Here is a 25,411-nt window from a genome sequence, read left to right as displayed (position 1 = left end):
GAAATCACTTATGAGTTCTAAGAGTTTTCTGGTGGAATTTCCAGGTTCCTCTAAATATATAATCATGTCATCAGCGAACAGGGATAGTTTGAGTTCTTCTTTTCCAATTCGTATCCCTTTAATTTCTTTGGTTTGTCTAATTGCTCTGGCCAGAGTCTCAAGAACGATGTTGAATAGAAGTGGTGAAAGAGGGCATCCCTGCCTTGTTCCAGTTTTTAGGGGGAATGCTTTCAGTTTTTCACCATTTAGAATGATATTAGCCATGGGCTTAGCATAAATGGCCTTTACAATATTAAGGAATGTTCCCACTATCCCTATTTTTTCTAGTGTTTTGAGCATGAAGGGGTGCTGTATTTTATCAAATGCTTTTTCTGCATCTATTGAAATAATCATGTGATTCTTGACTTTAAGTCTATTAATATGGTGAATTACGTTTATTGATTTCCTGATGTTGAACCAACCTTGCATCCCTGGGATGAAACCCACTTGATCATGGTGCACTATCTTTTTAATATGTTTTTGTATGCGATTTGCTAAAATTTTGTTGAGAATTTTTGCGTCGATGTTCATTAAGGATATTGGTCTGAAATTTTCTTTCCTTGATGAGTCTCTGTCTGGTTTAGGTATCAGTGTGATATTGGCTTCATAGAATGAGTTTGGGAGGGTTCCCTCCTCTTCTATTTTATGGAATACTTTGAGAAGTATTGGAATGAGCTCTTCCTTAAAGGTTTTGTAGAACTCGGCTGAGAACCCATCTGGTCCCGGACTTTTCTTTGTTGGTAGGCTTTTGATGACTTCTTCTATTTCAGTACTTGAAATTGGTCTATTTAAATGGTGTATGTCCTCCTCGTTCAGTTTAGGCAATTCATATGTCTCTAGAAACCTGTTGATGTCTTCGAAATTTTCTATTTTGTTGGAGTATAGATTTTCAAAATAGCTTCTAATTATGTTTTGTATTTCCATCCTGTCTGTTGTGATATTTCCTTGTTCATTCCGAATTTTAGTGATTTGGGTTTTCTCTCGTCTTCTCTTTGTTAGTGTGGCTAAAGGTTTATCAATTTTGTTTATTTTTTCGAAGAACCAACTATTTATTTTGTCAATTTTTTGTATTGTTTCTTTTGTTTCAATTTCATTGATTTCAGCTCTGAGTTTAACTATTTCCTGTCTTCTACTACTTTTGGTGCTGTTCTATTCTTCTTTTTCTAAGGCTTTGAGCTGTAGTGTTAGGTTGTTTATTTGTTGAGTTTTACTTCTTTTATTAAATGCGCTCCATGAAATAAATTTCCCTCTAAGTACTGCTTTCATAGTGTCCCAGAGATTTTGATATGATGTTTCTTTGTTCTCATTTACCTCTAAGAATTTTTTAATTTCCTTCCTAATATCTTCTGTTATCCATTCATCATATAATAGCATATTGTTTAATCTCCAGATGTTGGAATAGTTTCCTGTGTTTTACTCTTTCATTTATTTCTAACTTCAATCCATTATGATCTGATAGAATACATGCTAGTGTCTCTATCTCTTGTATTTGCTAACATTAGCTTTGTGCATAATATATGGTCTATTTAGAGAAGGATCCATGTGCTGCTGAGAAGAAAGTGTATTCACTCTTGGTTAGATGGAATATTCTATAAATGTCCGTTAAGTCTAAATTATTGATTGTGTTGTTGAGATCTATGGTTTTCTTTGCTCAATTTTTGTCTGGAAGATCTGTCCAGTGGTGAGAGCGGCGTGTTAAAATCACCTAGTATTATTGTGTTGTGGTCTATTTGGTTTCTGAAATTGAGAAGGATTTGTTTGACATACATGGATGAGCCACTGTTTGGGGCATAGATGTTTATGATTGTTATATCTTGCTGATTTATGCTTCCCTTAAGCAGTATGAAATGACCTTCTTTATCCCTTCTGACTAACTTTGGCTTGAAGTCCACATTATCGGAAATGAGGATGGATACTCCAGCTTTTTTGCTGAGTCCATGTGCATGGTATGTTTTTCCCCATCCTTTCACCTTTAATCTATGGGTATCTTTTTCTATGAGGTGAGTCTCTTGCAGGCAACATATTGTTGGATCTTTCTTTTTAATCCAGTCTGCCAGTCTATGTCTTTGATTGATGAATTCAGGCCATTAACATTCAGGGTTATTATAGAGAAATGATTTGGGTTTCCCGGTCATTTGGTTCATTTTTAAAATTTTGTTTATTTATTTGTTTGACACAACTTGTTTCCTCCTTTATTTGACAATTCCTTTAGGATAATTCCTCCCTTTGCTGATTTGCTTGTTTGTTTTTCATCTCTTCCTCATGGAATATTTTGTTGAGAATGTTCTGTAATGCTGGCTTTCTTTTTGTAAATTCTTTTAGCTTTTGTTTATCATGGAAGGATTTTATTTCATCGTCAAATTTGAAGGTAAGTTTTGCTGGGTATAAGATTCTTGGTTGGCATCCATTTTCTTTCAGGGCTTGAAAAATGTTGTTCCAGGACCTTCTAGCTTTAGGGTCTGGATTGAAAAATCTGCTGATATGCGTATTGGTTTCCCCCTGAATGTAATTTGGTTCTTTTCTCTCACAGCCTTTAAAATTCTGTCTTTATTTTGTATGTTAGGTATTTTCATTATAATGTGCCTTGGTGTGGGTCTGTTGTAATTTTGTGTATTTGGAGTCCTGTAAGCCTCTTGAACTTGATTTTCCATTTCATTCTTCAGATTTGGGAAATTTTCTGATATTATTTCATTGAATAGGTTGTTCATTCTTTGGCTTGTTTCTCTAGGCCTTCCTCAATCCCAATAATTCTTAAATTTGGCCTTTTCATGATATCCCATAGTTCTTGTAGATTCTGTTCATGATTTCTTACCATCTTCTCTGTTTGTTCAGCTTTGTTTTCAAGGTTAAATATTTTGTCTTCAATGTCTGAGGTTCTGTCTTCCAGGTGTTCTATCCTATTGGATATGCTTTCTATGGAGTTCTTAATTTGGTTTATTGTTTCCTTCATGTCAAGAATTTCTGTTTGTTTTTTTTCAATATCTCTAACTCTTTATTGAAATGATCTTTTGCTTCCTGTATTTGCTCTTTTAACTGTCGATTGGTGCGATCAATCAATGCTTGCATTTGCTCTTTCATCTCATCATTCAATGCTTGCATTTGCTCTTTCATCTCCTCGTTTGCTTCTCTGATCATTTTAATTATGTACATTCTGAACTCCTTTTCTGTCATTTCTTCTGCCATGCTGTCATTGGGTTTTATTGATGTAACATCTAGATTTGTTTGCAGCATTTTCTTTCCTTGTTTTCTCATGTTGTTCAGATATCAGTGGACCGCTGAGATATTGCAGATTTCCTCTGTTGATTTACAATGACCCTGAAGATTTCTATATATATCCCCTCTTAGCCTTCAGTAGGCTGAAGTCTTGGAGGAGGTTGATAATGCGGTGCTCCACAAGGAAGCTGCCTCTCTAGGAGTGGTGGCCTTCAGGTGGGGTATATTCCCTGCTAGTGGGCAGAGGTGCCTCCACTTGTTGACCAATGGTCATCCAAAGGGGACCTAGGCTGTGGGCTGAGGCAAGGCCTGTTTGGGCCTGTGTCTCTGGTTTTACCGTCCTTGTGGGGAAACCTCACCAGGCAGGGAAGACTCACCCAGTGGGGAGGTCTCGCTGGTCAGTTTCCTCCTAGAGGTTCCCCTCATTTACAGCTACTGCCTGGGCTGGGCTGCCTTCCTCTGCAAAAGTTTCCAGGGGCCCGGCCCTACCTCCTGGGCCTGGGAGCCTCACCCTTCGCAGATGAATCTCCTTAGGCTGCCCCTCCTCAGAGAATTTGCCCATAGGCCTGGAACCTTCGCTCCGCCCTAAGCCTGTCTCTGTGCGGCTCTTCCACCCAGAAGCCTCCTAGATCCTGGGACCCTGTTCTGCACCTAATCGCCTGGCTGCGTGGCCCCTCCTCTGAGCAGCCACCTGTGGCCCCGAACAATCGCTCTGAGTCCCAGAGACCCGCCACAGGCCTCTTCCTCCAGACAGCCGCCCAGTATGCCGGTGCGGTCACTAGGAGTCCAAGAAACTCACTTCGTGCCTCCTCCTCCCACCAACCACCCGTAGCCCGGGGCAATCAATCACTCCGAGTCGAAGTGACCCTCCCCGTTCTTCCTCCTTCTCCAGATAACCCCCCAGGTGTTCAGGAGCAGTCCCTCTGAGTGGCTCTGAATCCACGTGACCCGCTGCACGGGTCCTCTGGGCACCGCCCGGAGCTCTGGTGTGGCCCCTCAAGACCAAGCGTCCCACCACGCTTCTCCTCCAGGCAGCCCCCCTGTGTTCAGGAGCTGTCACTTTAAGACCAAACAAACTCACCACTTCGCCTTCTCTGAGCAGCCGCCTGGAGCGCTAATGCAGTCACTGCGAGTCCAAAGGACCCGCCGCGCTCCTTCTCCTCCTTCTCCTACTCCTCCGGGCAGGCCCCGGGGTTCAGAAGTGGTCAGAGTCCAAACAGCTCGCCACGCAGCCCCTTCTCTGGCAACCGCCATGTAGTTCCCGTGTAGTCACCCCGAATCCAAGCGGCCGCTCCTCTTCCTCCTTGCCTCAGGCAGGCCCCGGTGTTCAGAAGCGTCGTTCTGATTCCAAACAGCTCGCCGCGCGGCGTCTCCTCTGGCAACCGCCTGCAGCTCTGGGTCAGTTTATTGATTTACGGATGTTAAACCACCCTTGCATTCCAGGGATGAATCCCCTTGATCGTGTACACAATTTTCTTATATGTTTTTTGATACGGTTTGCCAATATTTTGTTAAGGATCTTTGCATCTATATTCATCAAGGATATTGGTCTAAAATTTTCTTTCCTTGATGTGTATTTGCCTGGTTTGGGTATGAGGGTGGATATTAGCTCATAGAATGAGTTCGGTAGGGTTCCCTCCTTTTCTATTTCCTGGAATACTTTGAGAGGTATTGGAATGAGTTCTTCTTGGAAGGTCTTGTAGAATTTGGCTGAGAATCCGTCTGGTCCTGGGCTTTTCTTGGATGGTAGGTTTTTAATGGCTTCTTCTATTTCATTGCTTGATATTGATCTGTTTAAATTGTGTATGTCCTCCTGTCGCTGGCTCTTTGCGGTACAAAATCCGTGGATATTTGTCACCGCCTGCAGCAACAACTTGCACGGGTCTTATGGGTGGTGGAGTGGAAACTGAGGCACTTCTATCTTTCTCTTTAGTGCACTGCTTTCTTGCTTGTTTGTTTATAGAGGATAGAGGAAATGAGGTTTACTTTGAGAGGAGAGAGGGAGAGACTTTGCTTATCAGAGAGAAAGAGAGACTTTGCTTAAGAGAGACTTTGAGAGGACAGGCTTTGCTTAGAGCTTAGAGGAAGAGAGACTTGCTACGCCTCACTTAAGGTCTGCTGATTCCTTACTGGTGTGTCCTGCATCCTGTGAACTTAAGGGTATGTCTACCTAAGGTGGTTAGTGATGCGTCTCAGTTCTCCGCTCTGCAATCTGCCTTCCGCCGCTGCCCCTACTTGCTGCTGCCGCGCGTGTTTCCTTTCTTCTGGCTGCTGTTGCGTGTGTTTTGCTGCTTCCGTGCGTGTAGCTGCTTTTTCTACTGCTTTTCTGCTAATGGCTGCTGCGTCTCTGTCTCGCTCCGCCTAAGCTTATATCACCTCCAGGAGGCGGAGAGCAGGGCCACGCCTCTTACGCAAAGATCAGGCACAATTAGGAGTGCTTGAGAACACATGCGCATACATTGTGTGCGTGGACGATAAAATCACCTGAGTGTGCTTATGTCAATTAACCTCCTCGCTGCCAATGTGATCAACATGGCACAGCCCCCACCATCCTCCTGGTTCAGTTTGGGAGGAGCATATGTCTCTAGAAATTTGTCAATGTCTTCAGTACTTTCTATTTTGTTGGAATACAGATTTTCAAAGTAGCTTCTCATTATGTTCTGTATCTCAGTGGTGTCTGTTGTGATATTTCCTTTTGCATCACAAATTTTAGTAATGTGTTGTGAGTCTTCTCTCTCCTTCTCTTTGTTAGTGTGGCTAAGTGTTTGTCTATTTTGTTTACTTTCTCAAAGAACCAACTTTTTGTTTTGTCAACTTTTTGAATTGTTTCTTTTGTTTCAATTTCATTGATTTCAGCTCTGATTTTAGTTATTTCCTGTCTTCTGCTACTTTTGCTATTTTTCTGTTCTTCTTTTTCTAGGGCTTTGAGCTGTAATGTTAGGTCATTTAGTTGTTGGCTTTTCATTCTTTTCTGGAATGCGCTCCATGCAATGAATTTTCCTCTTAGTACCACTTTCATAGTGTCCCAGAGAATTTGATATATTGTATCATTGTTCTCATTGACCTCTTAAGAATTTTTTAATATCCTCCCTGATGTTTTTTGTTATCCATGTTTCATTCAGTAGCATATTATTTAGTCTCCAGGTGTTGGAGTACTTTCTGTTTTTTATTTTGTCATTGATTTCTATTCTCAGTCCATTATGATCTGATAGAACACAAGGCAGTATCTCTATTTTTTGCATTTCCTAGGGCTGCTTTGTGGCATAACATATGGTCTATTTTCGAGAAGGTTCCATGTGCTGCTGAGAAGAAAGTGAATCCGCTCGTTGATGGATGGAATATTCTATATATTTCTATTAAGTCTAGGTTATTGATTGTGTTATTGAGTTCTATGGTTTCTTTGGTTGGATTTTGTTTGGAAGATCTATCTAGTGGTGACAGCGATATGTTAAAGTCACCCAGAATTACTGTGTTGTGGTCTATGTGATTCCTGAAATTGAGAAGGATTTGTTTGATGTACAGGGATACACCATTGTTTGGGGCATAAATATTTACTATCGTTACGTCTTCCTGATTTATGGTTCCCTTAAGCAGTATGAAATGTCCTTCTTTATCCCTTCTGACTAACTTTGGCTTGAAGTCCACTTTATCTGATATGAGGATGGAAACCCCTGCTTTTTTACTGAGTCCATGCACATGGTAGGTTTTTTCCCATCCTTTCACCTTTAGTCTGTGGATGTCTTTTTCTATGAGATGAGTCTCTTGCAGGCAGCATATCGTTGGGTCTTTCTTTTTAATTCATTCTGCCAATCTGTGTCATTTGATTGATGAGTTTAGGCCATTAACGTTCAGGTTGGTATTGAGATATGATTTGTATTCCCAGTCATTTGGCTTATTTTTGGTTTTAAGTTGGCTTGGTTTCTCTCCTTTGAGTGGTTTTTCTCTAAGGTAGTTTCTCCCTTTGCTGACCTCCATTGTTTGTTTTCATTTCCTCCTCATGGAATATTTTGTTGAGAACATTCTGTAGTGCAGGCTTTCTATTTGTAAATTCTTTTAACTTTTGTCTATCATGGAAGGATTTTATTTCATCTTCAAATCTGAAGGTTAGTTTTGCTGGGTATAGGATTCTTGGTTGGCAACCATGTTCTTTCAGAGCTTGAAATATGTTGGTCCAGGCCCTTCTAACTTTTAGAGTCTGGGCTGAGAAGTCGGCTGCTATCTGTATTGGTCTCCCCCTATATGTAATCTGATGTTTTTCTCTCACGGCCTTCAAAATCCTATCTTTATTTTGAATGTTAGGCATTTTCATTATGATGTGCCTTGGTGTGGATCTGTTGTGATTCTGTGCATTTGGTGTTCTGTAAGCCTCTTGTATTTGATTTTCCATTTCATTCTTCAGGCTTGGGAAATTTTCTGAAATTATTTCATTGAATAGGTTGTTCATTCCTTTGGTTTGTATCTCTGTGCCTTCCTCAATTCCAGTAATTCTTAAATTTGGTCTTTTCATGGTGTCCCGTAGTTCTTGGAGATTCTGTTCATGATTTCTTACCATCTTCTCTGTTTGGGCAACTGTATTTTGAGATTAAATATTTTGTCTTCATTGTCTGAGGTTCTGTCTTCCAAGTGGTTTAGTCTGTTGGTGATGCTTTCCATTGAGCTTTTATTTGGTTTATTGTCTCCTTCATTTCAAGGATTTCCGTTTGTTTTTTGTTTTTTGGCTTTTTTTTTTTTTTTTTTTTGAGAATCTCTATCTCTTTGTTGAAATGATCTTTTGCTTCCTGCAGGTGCTCTTTCAGCTTATTGGTATTATCATTCATTGCCTGCATTTGCTCTCTTATCTCATCCTTTGCTTCGCGAATCATCCTAATCATGTATAATATGAAGTCCTTTTCTGACATTTCTTCTAACATACTGTCATTGGATTCTATTACTATAGAATCTAGGTTTGTGTGAATCATTTTCTTCCCTTGTTTTTTCATGTTGTTCATGTATCTTCCCCTCTAGGGCTGCAGATCTGGGGTATTGCAGATTTCTCCCTATAGGCTTATAGTGGCCCTATAGGTTTCCAAAACCCTTTCTTTATGGGGAGATCCATATTAGCAGTGCCCAATTCAGACACTATGCAATCCTAGACCAAATAGCCCCTGACAATGAGTTTCAAGCCTCCAGCAGGCATCTCAGGATGGTTTTTACCAAATACAGTTAATTTTGATGAACTGAATTCCTCCTGCGTGGAAGTTGCCCATGGAGTTTGATTCTATTGAGTTTATATCATCTGCAGATTAAACTTACAAACTCTGGAACAAAACGAGCAGGGTCATAAGCACATATCCTGTAGTCTTCAGACATCCTGACCTTGTTCAACTTCCTTCACTGGGAAGGACTGAGCAGGTGACTACCCGTGGCATCTGCAGGGCTGCCTGGCCTCCAGCTGGGCAGGCTGTGTGCTGGTAGAGAGTGGTACCAGCCAGGATGTCTGGTAGCGGGGTCTCATGGACACAGAGCAGACGTTGAGGTGGAGGCCCCTCCTCACCCTTGTGCTACTGGCCCTCTGGCCTCTGCAGAGACTGGGGCCTCCCTCCTGGGCAAGCCCCAGAGAGCTCAGATAGGAGCCAGCACCTGCCACAGCACGTTGCTTTTGTTCTTCTGCAGCTGAACAGAACACCCAGCAGCACCAAAAAAGTCACCTTTGGGTTGAACAGAAACACCACTGCAGGTAAGTCGGGGCTTCCTTTTGCAGATGTTCCTCCTGGCATCGTGCAGCTGGAGCTAGCTCAGGGTCCCCTTGAGGCAGGCAGGGCAGCTTCCATGGGCCCTGGAAAATTTGGGGTTGAGGGCTGAGGTGGAGGCCCCTCCTCACCCTTGCCAGCACCCACTGTGAGCCCCTCACCTCCAGGGCTGCCAGGTGCTAGGGCGAGGGTAAGGTGAGAGGCTGGCTACAGGTGTCCTGCTCGGACTGGGAGCAGGAGGAAGGACAGCTCTACCTTGCTGGCTTCAAAAGCAAAGTTTTGTGTGGTGTTCTTGCACTACTAGGCGGGAGTCCGGCCTAATGCTGGGCAAGTGCTCCCTGCTGAGCTGCACTGCCCCAGAACCCAGGCTTTAAAAAGTTGATCGTACGCTGGGCACAGTGGCTCACAACACCTGTCATCCCTGCTGCTCAGATGCAGGAGAATCACAAGTTCCAGTCCAGCCTGGGCAACTTAGACCCGAAATAAAAATAAACGGACTGGGGATGTAGCTCAGTGGTAAGGCACCTCTGGGTTCAATTCCCAGTACCCAAAGAAAGAATGAAAAGACCCACCTCTGGGGGCCACAAATGTGTGTGCCTGCCTGTGTGACAGTGGCTGAGAGACCTAGCCTTGTCTGCAGCTGGGAGGTGCCTGCTGCCCAGCATTCCAGCCGCCTCCCCGAGAGCTCCCCGTGGCAGCTGCCTGGCGCCCTCCGTGTTATCCCCACACTGCAGGTGCAGCAGCCTGGCTGCCTGTGCGTTCTCAGGGCCTGCAGAAAGATGCCCCTGGCAGCCTAGGGCACCTGGTTAACCTGACCTAACCTTCCTCTGGGACAGAGTTCAAGAAGACGGACAAGAGTATCCTGGTCAGCCCCACAGGCCCGTCCCGAGTGGCCTTCAACCCTGAGCAGAAGCCCCTCCACGGAGTGCTGAAGACCCCCACCAGCTCTCCTGCCAGCACTCCCCTGGCAACCAAGAAGCCACTGGCCACAGCTCCAAAGAGAAGGCCAACAGCTATGGACTTCTTCTGAGAGCAGAGTCCCTTCTAAAGACTGCTTTTGTACAGAATATTCTATAAATTATATCTTTGAAAATACGGACTTTTTTATCATTTTATAAATCCCATACGTCCTGTCACGTGTCCTGGTCCTGGGGTGAGCCGCAGCTTGCCCATGGCTCATGCGGGGGCCGGGGCCTTGGTTAGGCGTTTGCTGCTTGCCTGCTCCAGCTCTCCAGAATCCACTCTGCCCTCAGGGGCTGCCGCCACATAGGAACTACAACCACGTGTCCCTCCCTCTCCCACAGGAAGCACTGTGGCCAGCCTGCGTTTCTCAGAACCTTGGTGCCTGTCACCGTCCACTGTGCCAGGTTGCTTTTGGTTACTTTCAGTCTCGCTGTTTTCTTTGAAAAGCATGTGGACTTCATTCCCATGTCCTGTGGGCATCTAGCAGCCTGAGGGGATGAGTCTCCAAACCAAGTCAGCAACACCAGGGCTCTTCTTCCTGTGGTCAGCAGAGGTGTGGCCCTCGGGGCAGCCTGCCTGGTCCACTGGCTTCCTACCTTGACAGCAAGTCCCACATGTCTTCTAGAGAGGGCCAGCTCCTCAGCTCCCACCCAGAACCCCAACCGCACTGAGCCCCTCTGTGAAGGTTGCAGACCCACTCTTCCCAGGACCTGTGTGACCCTGCACCCAGAGCCAACTGCCACCTTAGGTTAATCGTCCCTCGAGGCACAGGCAGTGTCTGGAGCCCAAGCTTCTGCAAAGGCTGGAAGCAGGCCACCAGGAAGACCTGAGCACGTGCTTGCTCTTTGCTGCCTGCTTCTAGACAGGGCGCTCTGGCTTACAGGCTTTATAAAGGTCTCCTAAGAGGGCAGTTCCAGGAAGGCATTTGGTTGAGTTACTGCATGATCTTCAGGAATCCACCACGAGCCTGAGAGATGGAGGACAGTGGCCTCTTGGAAATGAATGTTCTGAGGCCCGGCTTTCCCCGTGGTTTTATGCACTCCTAAGTCCTGGATGAAAAGCAGGGTGTGGGTGGGTGGGCTGCCCACCTACCTGCTCTCTGCCCCAGGGACCTCAGATGACCCCCTGCCCCTCTCCCCACCTGCCGCAGTAGCCCCCATTTTTCACCACGACCCTGGCCAGTCCCCTTCTCTACTGTGGCTCCTCAACAGGATTCCCAGCTACTTTGGTGGGCCTGGCTGTGGCTTGGAGCAGCAGGGAGGCCCCCTCCGGTTCCAGAACTGGTCCGACCTGTTTGTTCACTTCAAAATCAAGGTGTGACTTCACCTGTGAATCCCATAGGTTGACCTTGACTGCCTGTCTCTTTGTCCTGTGTCACTTGCTGAACTAGGAGGTGCTCAGGAGTCCTCTGGATGATTGAGCAGTCCTGGGACAGTACACAGGTGTCCACTGCCATGTCTGGAACGTCTGCTTCTCGGGCCTGGGCTTGGGAGGTGCTGCCCAGGAGAGTGGCTGCCTCAGGGATGTTGAGGGCACGGCTGGGCCAGCGCCTGCCGCCTGCCCCCTGCCCCAGGCAGAGAGCCTGTTCTAGAACAGAGCCCGCTTTACAGTACTGTAGAGCTTCATTGCAGTTGGTTAAGTAGCCTTGTGGTGAGACCCTCGCACGCAGCGTGAGGGGGTTGTGGCCGCATGGTTTCCAGGAGCACCAATGAGGTCACAGCCAGAGCCAAAACCAGCGTAGCAGACCATGAGGTTTAAGGGAGCAAATGCATTCAACTTTTCACTTAGAATGTTCACTATCCTTGGTCAAATTATTTTTCTAACAGTTCTCAGCTTTTGAGACAGGTTGTGTGGCCCGTGGGTCATAGGAGCCAAAGATGTTGAGCCAACCAGGCAGGGGTTCCGCTGGTGTTCTGCAGCCCCACCACGCCTTCCCCGCATGTCCACGTGCCTGTCCACCCTGAGCGCACCACCAGAGTCATACCCCTGGGGCTATGTACGTCGTGGGGCTTTGACTCCATCATGCGTGCTGGCCAGATAGGCTTCCTGTGGCTTATTTTAAAGCCTACATTTTGACAAGGAGGAACAAAAGCTTTTTTGTGTCTTTCATTGCCTGTACCACACAGTAAGAATATGTCACATTTTAAAAGTGTGCTTAGAATGCCAGTTTGTTTGATGCATGTTATTTTCGTAGGTAAAATTGCCAAGGACGCCTTGGAAGTCCACAGATGGAAAATATAAAGGAGTGCTGGAGGTCACAGCAGCAGTGCTTTCTAAAGTGGCCCTCTTGCCCCTCCTTCATAGGTCTGGACAATTTCGTACAATTTGGTATCAGACTTGCAGATTTATTATGCTTTCTAACTTCTTAGATAAAAGCACAAAACTGAGTATGAGGAAAACATGGAAGCGATTGCTATTGTTGGGAAGTCGATGAAGGTGGGATGTCTTGGTTTTGCCTGCTTCCTCTGAATTACTGACCGCTGGCAAGGACGCTTCGCAGGCAGGTTCTGCTGGTGTCTTCGAGGTCCGTCAGTGCTCGTCACAGCCCGTTTTCATTAAAAGGATATGTCTTTGCCTTCAGGTTTGTATCTGATTTTGACTGTTGGCCTCCAGGCCCACCTCATCTCGCCCAGCATCCCCCGGGATGGCAGCACTGGAGGGTGCGGGTCCAGAGGCCTGCGGCTGAGCACCGGGCCCCCCGCCCAGGTGGGCGTGGGTAAGCCTGCACTGAGTCAGACTGAGTGTGGCTGGAAACCCACGAGCCCCGAGTCCCTCCCCAGCACTGCACACGGTACACATGCAGCTGCAGCAGGTTTTCTTTGACTGTGTGCCCCCGAGGGCCAAGCTAAAGAAACTTGTCCTTGTAGCCTCAGCTTCTGGGCATACAGAGGAGGAGAGCAACAGTCATCCGCACACCCTCCCTCTGCCAAGAGCCGGTACCCGCACCCTGTGTTGTGTTTATCCTGTTTTGTTTTGTTGTACTGGAGGCTGAACCCAGGGCACTTTACCCCTGAGTCACATCCCTAGTCCTTTTTATTTTTTATTTTGAAATAGAGTCTCCCTAAGTTGTGGAGGCTAGATTCAAACTTGCGGTCCTCTTGCCTCAGCCTCCCAAGTCACTAGGATTACAGGCATGGCCACTGTGCCTGACTGTCTTTTCTTTTGGACTGAGCTCGGAGTAAATGTGGACGTAACTGCAGGCACCAGAGTGACCTCTCTGCAGCCTGAGGAAGTAGATCTTGCGTTCACTCACAGTTCACACTCAACTTTCCCTGCTGTCTCCAGAACCACAGATCACCTTCAATGACTTGTCTTGTCCCTGAGCACCCACCTACTTTCCCTCATGACTGGGCACTTGCAAAGTGTCTAACCTTGGCCATGGTGCCCCAGTGACTCCACTTGCCCCAGGGATAGTCCAGCAGGGCTTCTGACTTTCTACTGTGTCCGAGGGACCCCAGCAGGAGAAGTCCTGGAAGCCCAAGGCCCCTGCACGGAGGCAGGCCATGCTGTGGAATGATGGGGGGTTGCCTGACTCTCCAGCTGGCCCAGTGAAGGCTTTGATTTTCAGTTCTTGGAAAGGATGATCTCCCACCCAGCACCAGGACTCAGATCCAGAGAGCACAGGCGTCGCTGGCCAGCGTGTTCTGCTTGGACACAATCTGAGGAGCCTTCTCACGCGGTTGAGGCACATTCCTCTTCACCCTGGAGGTCCTACAGTTTCTCAAGGACACACTGTCATTGGTCTGGCCAAGAGCTGTGGACCACCTAGACCTCAGGGGTTGGTAAATTCACAACACAACAGGCAGTAGACATGTGATTGGCTTGCTCAGAGAATGAACAGAGCTCTGGAATAAACTTCATTATCTTACCAACTCCACAACTAAATATCACTTTTCTATAAATGAAACAAGCCAAGCCAAAGTTTTGTTTAAGAACACAATGCTAAATACAGAAAAGTAACTGAACTTAGGTTTGTTTCCTTGCTAGAGCCAGGACAGTGCTGTGACCTGATCTTCCATCAGAGCCAGAGGGGCTCAGGAAGGGTAGCATCTCCCAGGCGGAAGGCCCGGCTCCCGCAGAGATCCCACATCACCCTCACGCGTGACAGCGCCAGATGGAGGCAAGACCCGCCTGCTGCAGTGAACCACAGCCACCCCGGCAGAAGGGGGTGCAGATCAAGGGCTCCCCTGGCTCTGGCAAGTACCTAGAATACAGGCGGGGAGGATGGTGCTCAGGGCCCAGGAGTAGAGGTGCACCGAGATGGAAGTAGACCAGCAGAGCCCAGCAGCTCAAGGCAAGCCCCGCTTGCTGTCCACTCTAGTGATACACGCCGGGCGTGGTGGTGCAGACCCACGATCCCAGCACCTCAGGAGGCTGAGGCAGGAGGATCACAAGTGCAAAACCAGCCTAAGCAACTTGGCAAGACCCTATCTCAAACTAAAAAATTAAATTAAAAGGGCTAGGGATGTTCTGTGGTTAGGCGCCCCTGGGTTCAAGCCCAGGTAGCAAAAAGTAAATAGAATAGAATAAAATAAGAGGGAGGAGAGAGAAGCCAGGCGCGTGACCTGCATCTGTAGCGCCAGCACTGGGAGGCTGAGGCGTGAGGCCTTCATGAGCTCAGGGATTCTAACCAGCCTGGGCAGCTTAGTGAAAAAGAAATCGGGAAAAAAATTTAATAATATATTTTATTTACCCCAATAAATCCAAAATGTCATTTGAACATGTAATCAGTACAAAGCATTACGAGGTATTTTGCAGGGTTTTTTCCCACAGTCCACACTAGCATGCACATTACACCAGTGACATGTCACCCAGGACCAGTCCTCTCCCAGTGCTGTAGCCACACTTGATATTGACCACCTGAAGACAGAGGGAAGCTGGGCACAGCGGTGCATCCCTGTGATTCCAGCAACTCAAGACACTGAGGCAGTTCGAGGCCAGCCTCAGCAATTTAGTGAGGCCCAGCCTAAAAATTGTTTTTAAAGGGCTAGAGCACCCCTATGTTCAGCCCCCAGGACTGAGAAAAGGGGAGAAGAGCTTGCCCAAGAACAAGCTAAAGTGGGGACCTCAGCAGAGGAACCACCATGGCAAAGGCAAAGGTGGAGACACCACAGGATGCAGGTGGGGCTCAGGGCCTAGAGGTCGTGTGGCCACACAGAGCGTCCTGGCTTTGTCCTGTGGAACGATTCAGGGACTGCTGGAGGCCACGTTGGGTTAGCAGGCTCCCACAGAACGGGGAGGACAGTAGCAAGTGGACATGGCCATAGGCTAGAGGAGCAGCTGAACTTGAGACTCCTCTGAGATTCTGGTTAACGGGGGAAGGAGGGACCCAGCCAGAGTGGGAGAAAGAGGGGAAGGAGGACACGGGCCCCAGAGTGTCTGCCTCCCTGCCGCCATGTTTTCCGCTCCACAACGTTTTCACAGGCCACCTGCTCTCCCTCAGAGAAGAGCTGGGGACTGGGGTGGTGGCTGGCTGACGGGCGACTGACCTCCCTGGCCTCCCGGGCGTTTAGTGGGACCACCTGCTTGCACGTAGTGCCTTTCTCTAGGAATCAAGAGGCTTCTAGAAGGAGAGCTGCTTCAGAGTCGGCCCTCGGGCTCCCCTGAGGGGGAGAGCACCAGGGAGGTACTGTCTCCAGGGGTCACACAGAAGCCACTGGCAAGTGAACAGCAGCTCAGGAGGGCCACCTGGCTGTAGGAAAGGGCAGCCAGGGGCCTCAGGGTGGACTGAAGCTGGGAGCCTGGGCTGGCCCTCCATGTGGAACTGGAGGGGCCAAAGCAGGCTGATGGCAGCCACACCCACTTCCTGGCAGGCCACGTGCTTCCTTGGCATGCCCCTGAACTTAGCAGAAGAGGGACTGAGAGGGGCTGGGCCACCTGCATTCTGCAGTGGTTGGCCGCTCCCCCAGAGCTTTGAACTTGCCTTTTGTTCCTGGGCTCGCTGCCTTTCTAAACCCAGTCTAAAAACTGCTGCAATTCTTGCTGGTATTAGTCATTGCCTTGTGACTGATCTTTAAATCCTACAATTATTTCTCAACCTCCAGTTTTAAGAATAAAAGTTGCAGATGCACCCAAACGGCCGTGAGCAGCTCCAGTCTCTTTCAGCAGCCCCTTCAACTGAGTGGCACCAATCTGGCAGTGGTGCTGACCTGGCAGATAATTCACATTCCACGACTCTGAAGAGGCAGCCACCTGACACTCCTGTGGTCGCCTCAGCAATTGACCTCCTTACTGAGAGTACCCCAGGCACGAGTGCACAAGCAGTTGACTTCCTTGCTGAGAGTACCCCAGGCACGAGTGCACAAGCGGTTGACTTCCTTGCTGAGAGTACCCCAGGCACGAGTGCACAAGCGGTTGACTTCCTTGCTGAGAGTACCCCAGGCACGAGTGCACAAGCGGTTGACTTCCTTGCTGAGGGTACCCCAGGCACGAGTGCACAAGCGGTTGACTTCCTTGCTGAGGGTACCCCAGGCACGAGTGCACAAGCGGTTGACTTCCTTGCTGAGGGTACCCCAGGCACGAGTGCACAAGCGGTTGACTTCCTTACTGAGGGTACCCCAGGCACGAGTGCACAAGCGGTTGACTTCCTTGCTGAGGGTACCCCAGGCACGAGTGCACAAGCGGTTGACTTCCTTACTGAGGGTACCCCAGGCACGAGTGCACAAGCGGTTGACTTCCTTACTGAGGGTACCCCAGGCACGAGTGCACAAGCGGTTGACTTCCTTACTGAGGGTACCCCAGGCACGAGTGCACAAGCGGTTGACTTCCTTACTGAGGGTACCCCAGGCACGAGTGCACAAGCGGTTGCTGGCTATGCTGTTTAACACAACGAGCGAGCAGGTAACTTGACCTAAGGATGCTACAGGGAATGGGGCTTGGGGTAGGGACAGGACTAGGGTGTTCTGTGAGCGCTCGCTCAGCATGCTGAACCAAGTCCCCATCCTGTGCCTCAGCACTGCTGCCCCTACCGGCCTCCGCATAGCCTCAACCCACACACACACCCTGACCAAAACACCCATCTCACCTCGGCTCCCAAAGCGCAGGCTGTCACCCTGACCAGCAACATGTTCTCGGGGGTCCTTTGGCCAGGAGGTCCCTCCCTGGTTCTGCACCAGCTCTAATACCCAGAACCACCACAGAGTCCTACAGACCAAATTCATATTGAAACCTCACGCCAAAGGAATGGTGCTTGGAGGCAGGGTATTTGGGAGACGTCTCTACCTGTTGGGGCTGCTTTAACAAAAGGTGATAAACTGCCGGGCACAAGTGCCACACCTGTGATCCCAGCATCTCAGGAGGCAGAGACAGGAGGACGGCAAGTTGGAGGCCAGCCTTAACAACTCAGGTAGGCCCTAAGCTACTTAGTGAGACCCTGTCTCAAAATAGAGCCAGTGATGGAGCATCCCTGGGTTTTTGTTTTGTTTTGGTTTTGGTTTTGTTTTTTATTGTCAACGGATCTTTTATTTTATGTATTTATTTATGTATTTATTTATTTATTCAAATGTGGTGCTGAGGATTGAACCCAGGGCCTCACACATGCCAGGCAAGTGCTCTACCACTGAGCCACAACTCCAACCCTGCATCCCTGGGTTTAATCCCCAGTAAAAAACAAACAAACAACAAACTAAGAACTGCATGATGTACCACAACAGAAATTCATTTCTCCTCGTTCTGAAGGCTAAAGTCCACAGTCAAGGTCCTGTAGGGTCAGTGGTCAGGACTACCTCCGGTTCATAGATGGCAGTAGAGGGGTGAGGACCTCCTACAAGAGCCCTAATCCCTTGAGGTTCCCACTACTTCTTGATGCCATTACCTTGGGTGTGAATTTGAACATACCGATTTGGGGACACACATTCAGGACTCCTCAGGAAAGCACCTCTGTTAGCTCCAGAAGATGCAGTTTTTCTTCATTGTTAAGTAGAACGGTTCCTCTGGTTTAGCACCAAGAAATTCCTGACTTATGCTTAAAGCCCACTTTGTTCAAAAAATACACATTGAGAGGCAGGAAGATCACAAGTTCAAGGCTAGCCTCAGCAACCTAGCAAGATGCAGTCTCAAAATCAAATAAAAACTTCTGGGGCATAACTCAGAGAGTGCTTGCCAGCATGTGCGAGGCTAGTTCCATCCCAGCACCACAAATAAAAAACAGAATAAAGGAAACTCATGAGGGAGCCCTTGAGCCCACAGCTGCTGCTATGGTGCACAGAGGAGCCTAGAGGCAGGCAGGGGAGGCTGGCATCTGGGGGACTCCCAGGCTTCATGCCTCTAAGCAAGTAGTTGCACGTTGTCCTTAAAGGAGGAAGATAAGACCTGCCCCTGAAACAACCCATCCCTCCAAGTAACCTAGCAGGAACAGGAAGCATGGAAGTGGCCCAGGGCACACTGGGAACTGGGCGAACTGGTGCCATCTGCTGAAAGTGCTGGCCTGCTTGCACACCAGGACGGCCAGCTGATCCTTGGAACGCCTGTTGCTGGTCATTAGATGGGACAAAGCAGGCTGGCGATGGATCGTTGTTACTGTTAGGGTGGCTGGCGCAAATATCCACAGGAGACACAGCTCTGCATTCAAGCAAAGGTTTTTGCCAGGCTGCCCCTCTGCAAGGAGTAGCCCCCTGCTGGAAAAAGCTTCTATAAAAACTATACAGTCATGCACAATGGAGTAGCTAAAAGTCACCCATGTGGCCCTGTGACTGTTACTTGATGTCTTTGCTGTGGTTTTGGTAGTTAGGGAGTCTTTCAGGGTGGGCCTACCAGGAAGGCCATGCCTGGGTGGGCCGGTGCTGATTTTCAAAATGGAGTTACTTTGGCCTGAGGACCTAACAGTTACCTTCTAGGAGGCTGGGTTCTTTGTCTCCATTCAGCAAAGAATTGAAAAACAGGACACAGAGATAGCAAGAAATAAGTAGGTTTATTGAAAAGAGACAGACATACAGAGATACAAAGATACAGACTTCTCCAGAAGGGGCCCCAGAGCTGGGAGTCTGTTCTTATGGTTCCTGGGATTTCCTCCTTCCCTCATCCCCTCCCCTGTCCACGCGCGCCTCACCATTATTGATGGGCGCCTCCTCTGTCCACAGGTGTGCACCACCATTGCATCTGCCTCTGCTTCCTTCATCCTTCTGTCAGTGAAGCCAGGCTCCTCTGCTCAGCTCATTGAAAAGAAAGTCAAATAAGGTACTTAAACTATATCATTGTGATTTTGTCCTTTGACATCCACCATGCAAGAAGAGAGTGAAGTAAAATATTCAATGTGTTTGAAAGAAAAAAGCTACCAGCCTAGACTTCTGTATCTAACTGGATGTGGTGGCACATGCCTGTAATCCCAGCAACTCTGGAGGCCGAGGCAGGAGGATCACAAGTTTGAGGTCAGCCTCGGCAACTTAGCAAGACCCTGTCTCAAAATAAAAAATAAAAAGAGATGGAAATGTAGCCCAGTAGTAGAGCACCCCTGAAATAAATAAAATAAAGTAAAAATAAATACTGTGAAAGAGCTTCATTGAAATATACTTCACATATCACAAAGTTCAGGCATCTAAAATGTACAGTTCAAAGCTTCTTGCCTTATTCATGGGGTTATGCGTCCATCACCAGTGTCTGATTCTAGGATTCATTCAGCCCTGCTCCTCCCCTAACCACGTCCACATCAGCAATTTCTTCTTCACACCCTAGCGGCCACTGGCCTGTGGCTTTGCCCGTTCTGGGCGTTTTTAGGACTGGAACCCTACGATGCACCACCTTCTGGGACTGGCTTCAGTTTTCTCTGGGAAGAAGTTGTTGGCCCGAGTTGTTTCAGACCTGGAGTGTGGGGGCCTCTTCGGTCGAGGACTCTCCACCCACTGCCCGCGCCTTTCCTACCACAGAGCTGCGCATTGAGGTCACCCTGAGTCCCTCGGGCGCTGCTTGGAGCTTTGTGCCTCAACTGATTCCATCTAGTGTCAGTGAAGGTGCCCTGCCCAGGACGTGGCTCCCACCTGTCCACCTGTCCACCTGTCTGGGCCCTGTGTCCAGCACCTGCCCAGCTGGACTATAGGACAGGGCGGGACACTCGACAGGAAGAAAGCCGAAGGCAGGGGGTCCGACTGTAGAGCGCAGGGAGCAGGGAGGAGAGGGAGGGTGAGACGCTGGGGAGGGAAGCTCTGGAGAAGGTCTTGGGGTGCGGCAGTGGAGCCCCCTTCCCAGGGCCTTCCATCGGCAGCCCTGAGGAGCAGACTCGACTTCATACAGAAGGTGGCCAGGCCACCCCGACGCCAGGGCCGGTCCTCAGACGCCCGGCCAGCGGGAGGGTCAGGTCCCTGGCAGGAGGGCTGTGCATCCTGTTCCTGCTCACCAGCCAAGGCCCACCCAGGCCTGGAGGGGCCGCACGCTAGCCACTCCCCACACCCGTCTCCTTCGCAGTGCCTTTGCAGCCTTCCTGGGCCGTCGCTTGTGTTTATTTTGACTGACCTGATACACACGCTCTCAGAGTGTGGGGTATTCGGGGTCATCACATCTGATGTTCTGGCAGCTGGTGAAACTCTGTACAACAAAACGTGACTTCTTAGTCAAGTCAGGTGCACAGGCAGCGAGACGGGTTCAGCTGCGTCCTTGTACAGGGGCCACCACTGTCCTCTCCAGAACTTCATCCTGCAAAACGGAAACCCTGCGCTCTCCCCCCCCCACCCCCCCGTCTCCATGAAGGTGACTGCTTTAGGACCCTTGTCTAACTGGATCCTAGAGACTGTCCTGCTATGACTGGCCCATTTTGCAGCAGGCGTCAACATTTCATTTTGTTTTGTTCTTGAGACAGGATCTCGCTGAATTTCCCAGGCTACCCTTGAACTTGTGATCCTCCTGCCTTAGCCTCCCAAGTGGCTGGGACTACAGGCCTGCTCCACCAGGCCTGGGTTTTCCTTTGCTTTTAAGGCTGAATAATTATAGTCCATTGTTAATCTGGGCACAGTGGTAAATACTTAGAATCCCAGTGACTCCCAGAGGTGAGACGAGGATCGTAAATCCAAGGCCAGCCTCAGCAATTCAGCCAAACCCTCGGCAACTTAGTGAGACCCTGTCTCAAAACAAACAAGAGGACTGGGGATGTGGCCCAGTGGTAAACTGTCCCTGGGTTAAATTCCCAATACCCACCCTTCCCTGCACCCCAAAAAGGAGGATATCAAATCTGAAACCAGTCTCAGCACTTTAGTGAGACCCTAAGCAACCTAGTGATACCGGTGTCAAAATAGGAAATTAAAAGGTCTGGGGCAGCTCCAGAGGCTGAGGCACAACACAATCACAAGTTCAAAGCCTCAGCAACTTACCAAGGCCCTAAACAACCCAATATGACCCTATCTCTAAATAAAATGCAAAAAAGGTCTGGGGTTGTGGCTCAGTGGTAAAGCCCTGGGTTCTATCCCCTGGACAAAAATGGGGAGGGGGAGGAAGTCCATTGTACAAATAGGCCAGATTTACTTCTTGGAGGAATTCAGAACATAGCACTCGGAAATGCCTGCTCTGCACTCTGCCTTGAGTTAAAGGCATTTGACAAACAGCAGATGTAGAAAGATCACTCTGACCTTAGTTCTGATCATTAAAAACAGAAGGTGGTATTCTCCTGGAAGAACATCCTGCCCACCCCAGGACAGTGGCACCCCCTCACCAGGGGCAGAAGCCAGAGCTGGGGCACCTGCGCAAGCCAACCCAGTCAGACCAGCCCTCATCCCCAGCTGCCACCCAGCCAAGCCCTCGGCCTTCTCACGTGTTCACACTTGGTGTGCACGGAAGAGTCCAGCTGCAACTCGGACTTTGGATCTTCATTTCCCTGTGAAGGCTCTTGTGCCCGGCAACACTCGAATTCCATAAACCTATATGCCTTTCTCTTATTCTGCCTATGCCAGTTTAATTCTCAGCCCAGGCAGGAGGGTGGAGATCAACCCTTGCCTCATATGTTATCCATTCCTCTGCTGATGCACACTTGGCACACTTGGGCTGCTTCCACCTTTCAGCTCTTATGAATAATGCTGCTCTGAACATGGGTGTGTGAATATCTATTCTGGGTTTTTTTGAGCATAGCCCAGAAGTGGTGTTGTTAGATGGTATGGAAATTCTGCTTATTTTTTTGAGGAACTACCCTTTTGAAAGTAGTTGACCAATTTATCCACCACCTTCCCACCTACCCAGCATCCATCCATCCTGTACCCATCCATCCACCCTGTATTCACCCATCCACCCATTTACCCATCCTGCATCCACCCATCCATCCGCCCATCCTGCATCCACCCATCCACCCATCCTGCATCCACCCACCCATCCGCCCATTCTGCATCCATCCATCCGTCCACCATCCTGCATCCACCCACCCATCCACCCTGCATCCACCCACCCATCCACCCTGCATCCACCCATCCACCCACCCTGCATCCACCCACCCATCCACCCTGCATCCACCCATCCACCCACCCTGCATCCACCCACCCATCCACCCTGCATCCACCCACCCATCCACCCTGCATCCACCCTGCATCCACCCACCCATCCACCCTGCATCCACCCATCCACCCACCCTGCATCCACCCACCCATCCGCCCATTCTGCATCCATCCATCCGTCCACCATCCTGCATCCACCCACCCATCCACCCTGCATCCACCCATCCACCCATCCTGCATCCACCCATCCACCCACCCTGCATCCATCCATCCGTCCACCATCCTGCATCCACCCACCCATCCACCCTGCATCCACCCATCCACCCATCCTGCATCCACCCATCCACCCACCCTGCATCCATCCATCCGTCCACCATCCTGCATCCACCCACCCATCCACCCTGCATCCACCCATCCACCCATCCTGCATCCATCCATCCATCCACCCTGCATCCATCCATCCGTCCACCCTGCATCCACCCATCCACCCATCCTGCATCCATCCATCCGTCCACCCTGCATCCACCCATCCACCCATCCTGCATCCACCCATCCTGCATCTACCCATCCACCCATCCTGCATCCATCCATCCATCTGCCCATTCTGCATCCATCCGTCCATCCACCCTGCATCCACCCATCCACCCATCCTGCATCCACCCGTCCACTCATCCTGCATCCATCCGTCCATCCACCCTGCATCCACCCATCCTGCATCCACCCGTCCACTCATCCTGCATCCATCCGTCCATCCACCCTGCATCCACCCATCCTGCATCCACCCACCCATCCACCCTGCATCCACCCATCCACCCTGCATCCACCCATCCACCCACCCTGCATCCACCCATCATGCATTCAGCACTTTCGGAGTGATGACACCAGCCTGGCACAGCAGAGATGGTGGAGGCAGGACAACCCACAAGCTGCAAATCAGTGGGACAAGCTGGTTTAGTCAACGGCCAGCACTCAGCATGTGTGCCACTCCATCTCACGTCAATCCTACAAGAACTCTGTAGGAGGGATGCTGTCATTGCCCTTGACTCCCAGACGAGGTGCCGGAGGACTAAGGGACTCACTTTGGGTACGTGCGGTCTTTAGTAAGGTCTGGAAGTGGCTCCCTGGCTGTGGGTCATCTTGGGCAGGACACACATTGTAGTTGCCAACTGGGGGTGTGTCCATGAGAGGCCCTAAGCATCCTCTGCCACTGCACAGTCAGGTTCAGGTGACCTGGGACAGAAAAGCAGTGTCAGGCTTCCCAAAGCACAGACCCTCAACCTCTAACATCCAACTTCTACAACCAGTTTAATACCTTTTATTTTCATATTTAACTTCCAAAAAAAACCTATTTACATAAGTTTATATATAAAATTTGTTTTCTGTTTTGTTTTTTGTACAGGGGGTTGAACCTAAGGGCACTTAACCACTGAGCCACATCCCCAGCCCTTTTTAAATATTTTATTTTGAGATGGGGTCTTGCTAGGTTACTTAAGGCTTGCTAAGTTGCTGAGGCTGGATTTGAACTTCTGATCCTCCTGCCTCAGCCTCCCAAGTCACTGGGTTTACAAGTGTGCACAGTTGTGCCTGGCTCCTGTGTTTTTTATTAGCCAGTTTTCAAAGATTCTTTAAAAACACGATGCCTGAGGATTGGGGATATGGCTCAGTGGTGGAGCCCTTGCCTAGCATGCACACAGCCCTGGGGTCAATTCCTAGCACTCAAAAAAAAAAAAAAAAAAAAAAAAAAGTGCCTAATGCTGATGATGATGCCGTGCTAAGCTTCTCTTTGTGAGGTACAATGGATAGTAAGAAAAACATCAATTGCTGCAGAGTGAACCCCAAACCATCAGTATAGCAAAATTTCATTTCAGGTTTTTTTATGTGTTTGTTTTGTTTTGTACTAGGGATTGAACCTAGGGGTAATTTCCTACTGAGCTACCTCATTCCGCAATCCTTTTAATCTTTTATTTTGAGCTAAGTTCCTGAGGCGCTCACTAAATTGCTAAGGCTTGCTATGAGTTTGTGATCCTCCCGCCCCAACATCCAGAGCCTCTGGGATCACAGCGTGACCACCACTGACTTTCAGTTTGATGGGAGAAAAATCTGAAGGTTTCCATGGAAGAATTCCATGTAAAGAATTCCCTCACTATTCTTTTCTTTCTCGGTGAATAATTTCCCCCAACAGGTCCCTTGAGGGTCTAAAGTTCTCGCTTAGTGGCCCACACTGTCTTTTCTTAAAGTCATGCTGTTACTGGGGAGAGATATTGGCCAAATTACATTATTAAGTTGTGTGCATGTATGTAACAACAAACTCCACCATTGTTTATGCACAACTATAATGCATTGATAAAAAATGTGGAAAAAATGTAGCGTTGCCCTGAGGAGAAGGCTTCGCTCCATCGGGTAGCAGGGAGCAGAGGGCAAAGCTCATCAAGGCTGTCAGTTCAGGTGAGGCCCCTGAGCAGTGGTGGCCCCAGGCATGTGGCTGAAATGTATCACACATTTCTAGGAACTGCCAGGAGAGAGCTCTCCCCGTGGTGTGGATCTGTCTCAAGTGGATGCCGAGGGACTGGGGAGGCCTGAAACTGTCATAGGCGCCTGCTCTTTGACCTGAAGAGTTAAGGTGAGCTTTCAAACCAGACCAGTGGGTTTGAGGATTTAAAATGTCTAACTCCACCCTAGCAGGTCAGGAACAAGCCTAGGGGATTTTGTAGGGTTCCTGGAGACACCTAATCCAAAAGTGCTTTAGAGCTTCACAAAGTCTTGGCGGGCAGGGGAGAAAGGGACTTGGGGCTGGCATGTAACTAGTGGTAGAGGCCTTACCTAGCATACTGGAGACCCTGGGTTCCACCTCGGCAATAAAGGGAAAAACGGAAGTTTTAGCTATTCCCCAGAGAAAAGCAACTAAAAACCCACCACCACCACCAACAACAACAACAACAAAAAACACTATGGAATCCAGGCTTGGGGGCAGCTGCTGCCTCTTAGGACACACATTCAGGAACAGGGAACTGCTGAGGGATGGAGCCACTTATAGTGGGGCAGATTTCAGACCCTACTCTTCTTCCC

The 25,411-nt window shown here is 48.8% G+C and overlaps 1 protein-coding gene and 1 long non-coding RNA gene across 2 annotated transcripts in view; one reads left to right on the top strand and one right to left on the bottom strand.

Annotated features, from left to right (window-relative positions):
- RRP1B (ribosomal RNA processing 1B) overlaps positions 1–10,509 on the top strand; it is a 35,564-nt gene extending 25,055 nt beyond the window's left edge. The window contains exons 15-16 of the mRNA XM_079155709.1: positions 8,905–8,968; positions 9,818–10,509. Of these exons, the coding sequence (XP_079011835.1) occupies positions 8,905–8,968; positions 9,818–10,011 (258 nt within the window). The 3' untranslated portion in view covers positions 10,012–10,509. The remainder of the gene's footprint in view (positions 1–8,904; positions 8,969–9,817) is intronic.
- Positions 10,510–19,043: 8,534 nt separating this feature from the next.
- Positions 19,044–23,617, bottom strand: LOC306670766. The gene is made up of 3 exons (XR_013766494.1): positions 23,425–23,617; positions 19,505–20,459; positions 19,044–19,392 (listed from the first exon to the last, which is right to left on the bottom strand). It is a non-coding gene; the product is annotated as an uncharacterized lncRNA (long non-coding RNA).
- Between the last annotated feature and the right edge of the window lie 1,794 nt (positions 23,618–25,411).

The sequence above is a fragment of the Sciurus vulgaris genome (genome assembly GCF_902686455.1).
Source record: "Sciurus vulgaris genome assembly, chromosome: 10".
In the NCBI taxonomy this organism is placed as follows: Eukaryota; Metazoa; Chordata; class Mammalia; order Rodentia; family Sciuridae; genus Sciurus; species Sciurus vulgaris.
Note: the sequence above shows the minus strand (reverse complement) of the source record. Positions and strands in the feature narration are given on the sequence as shown.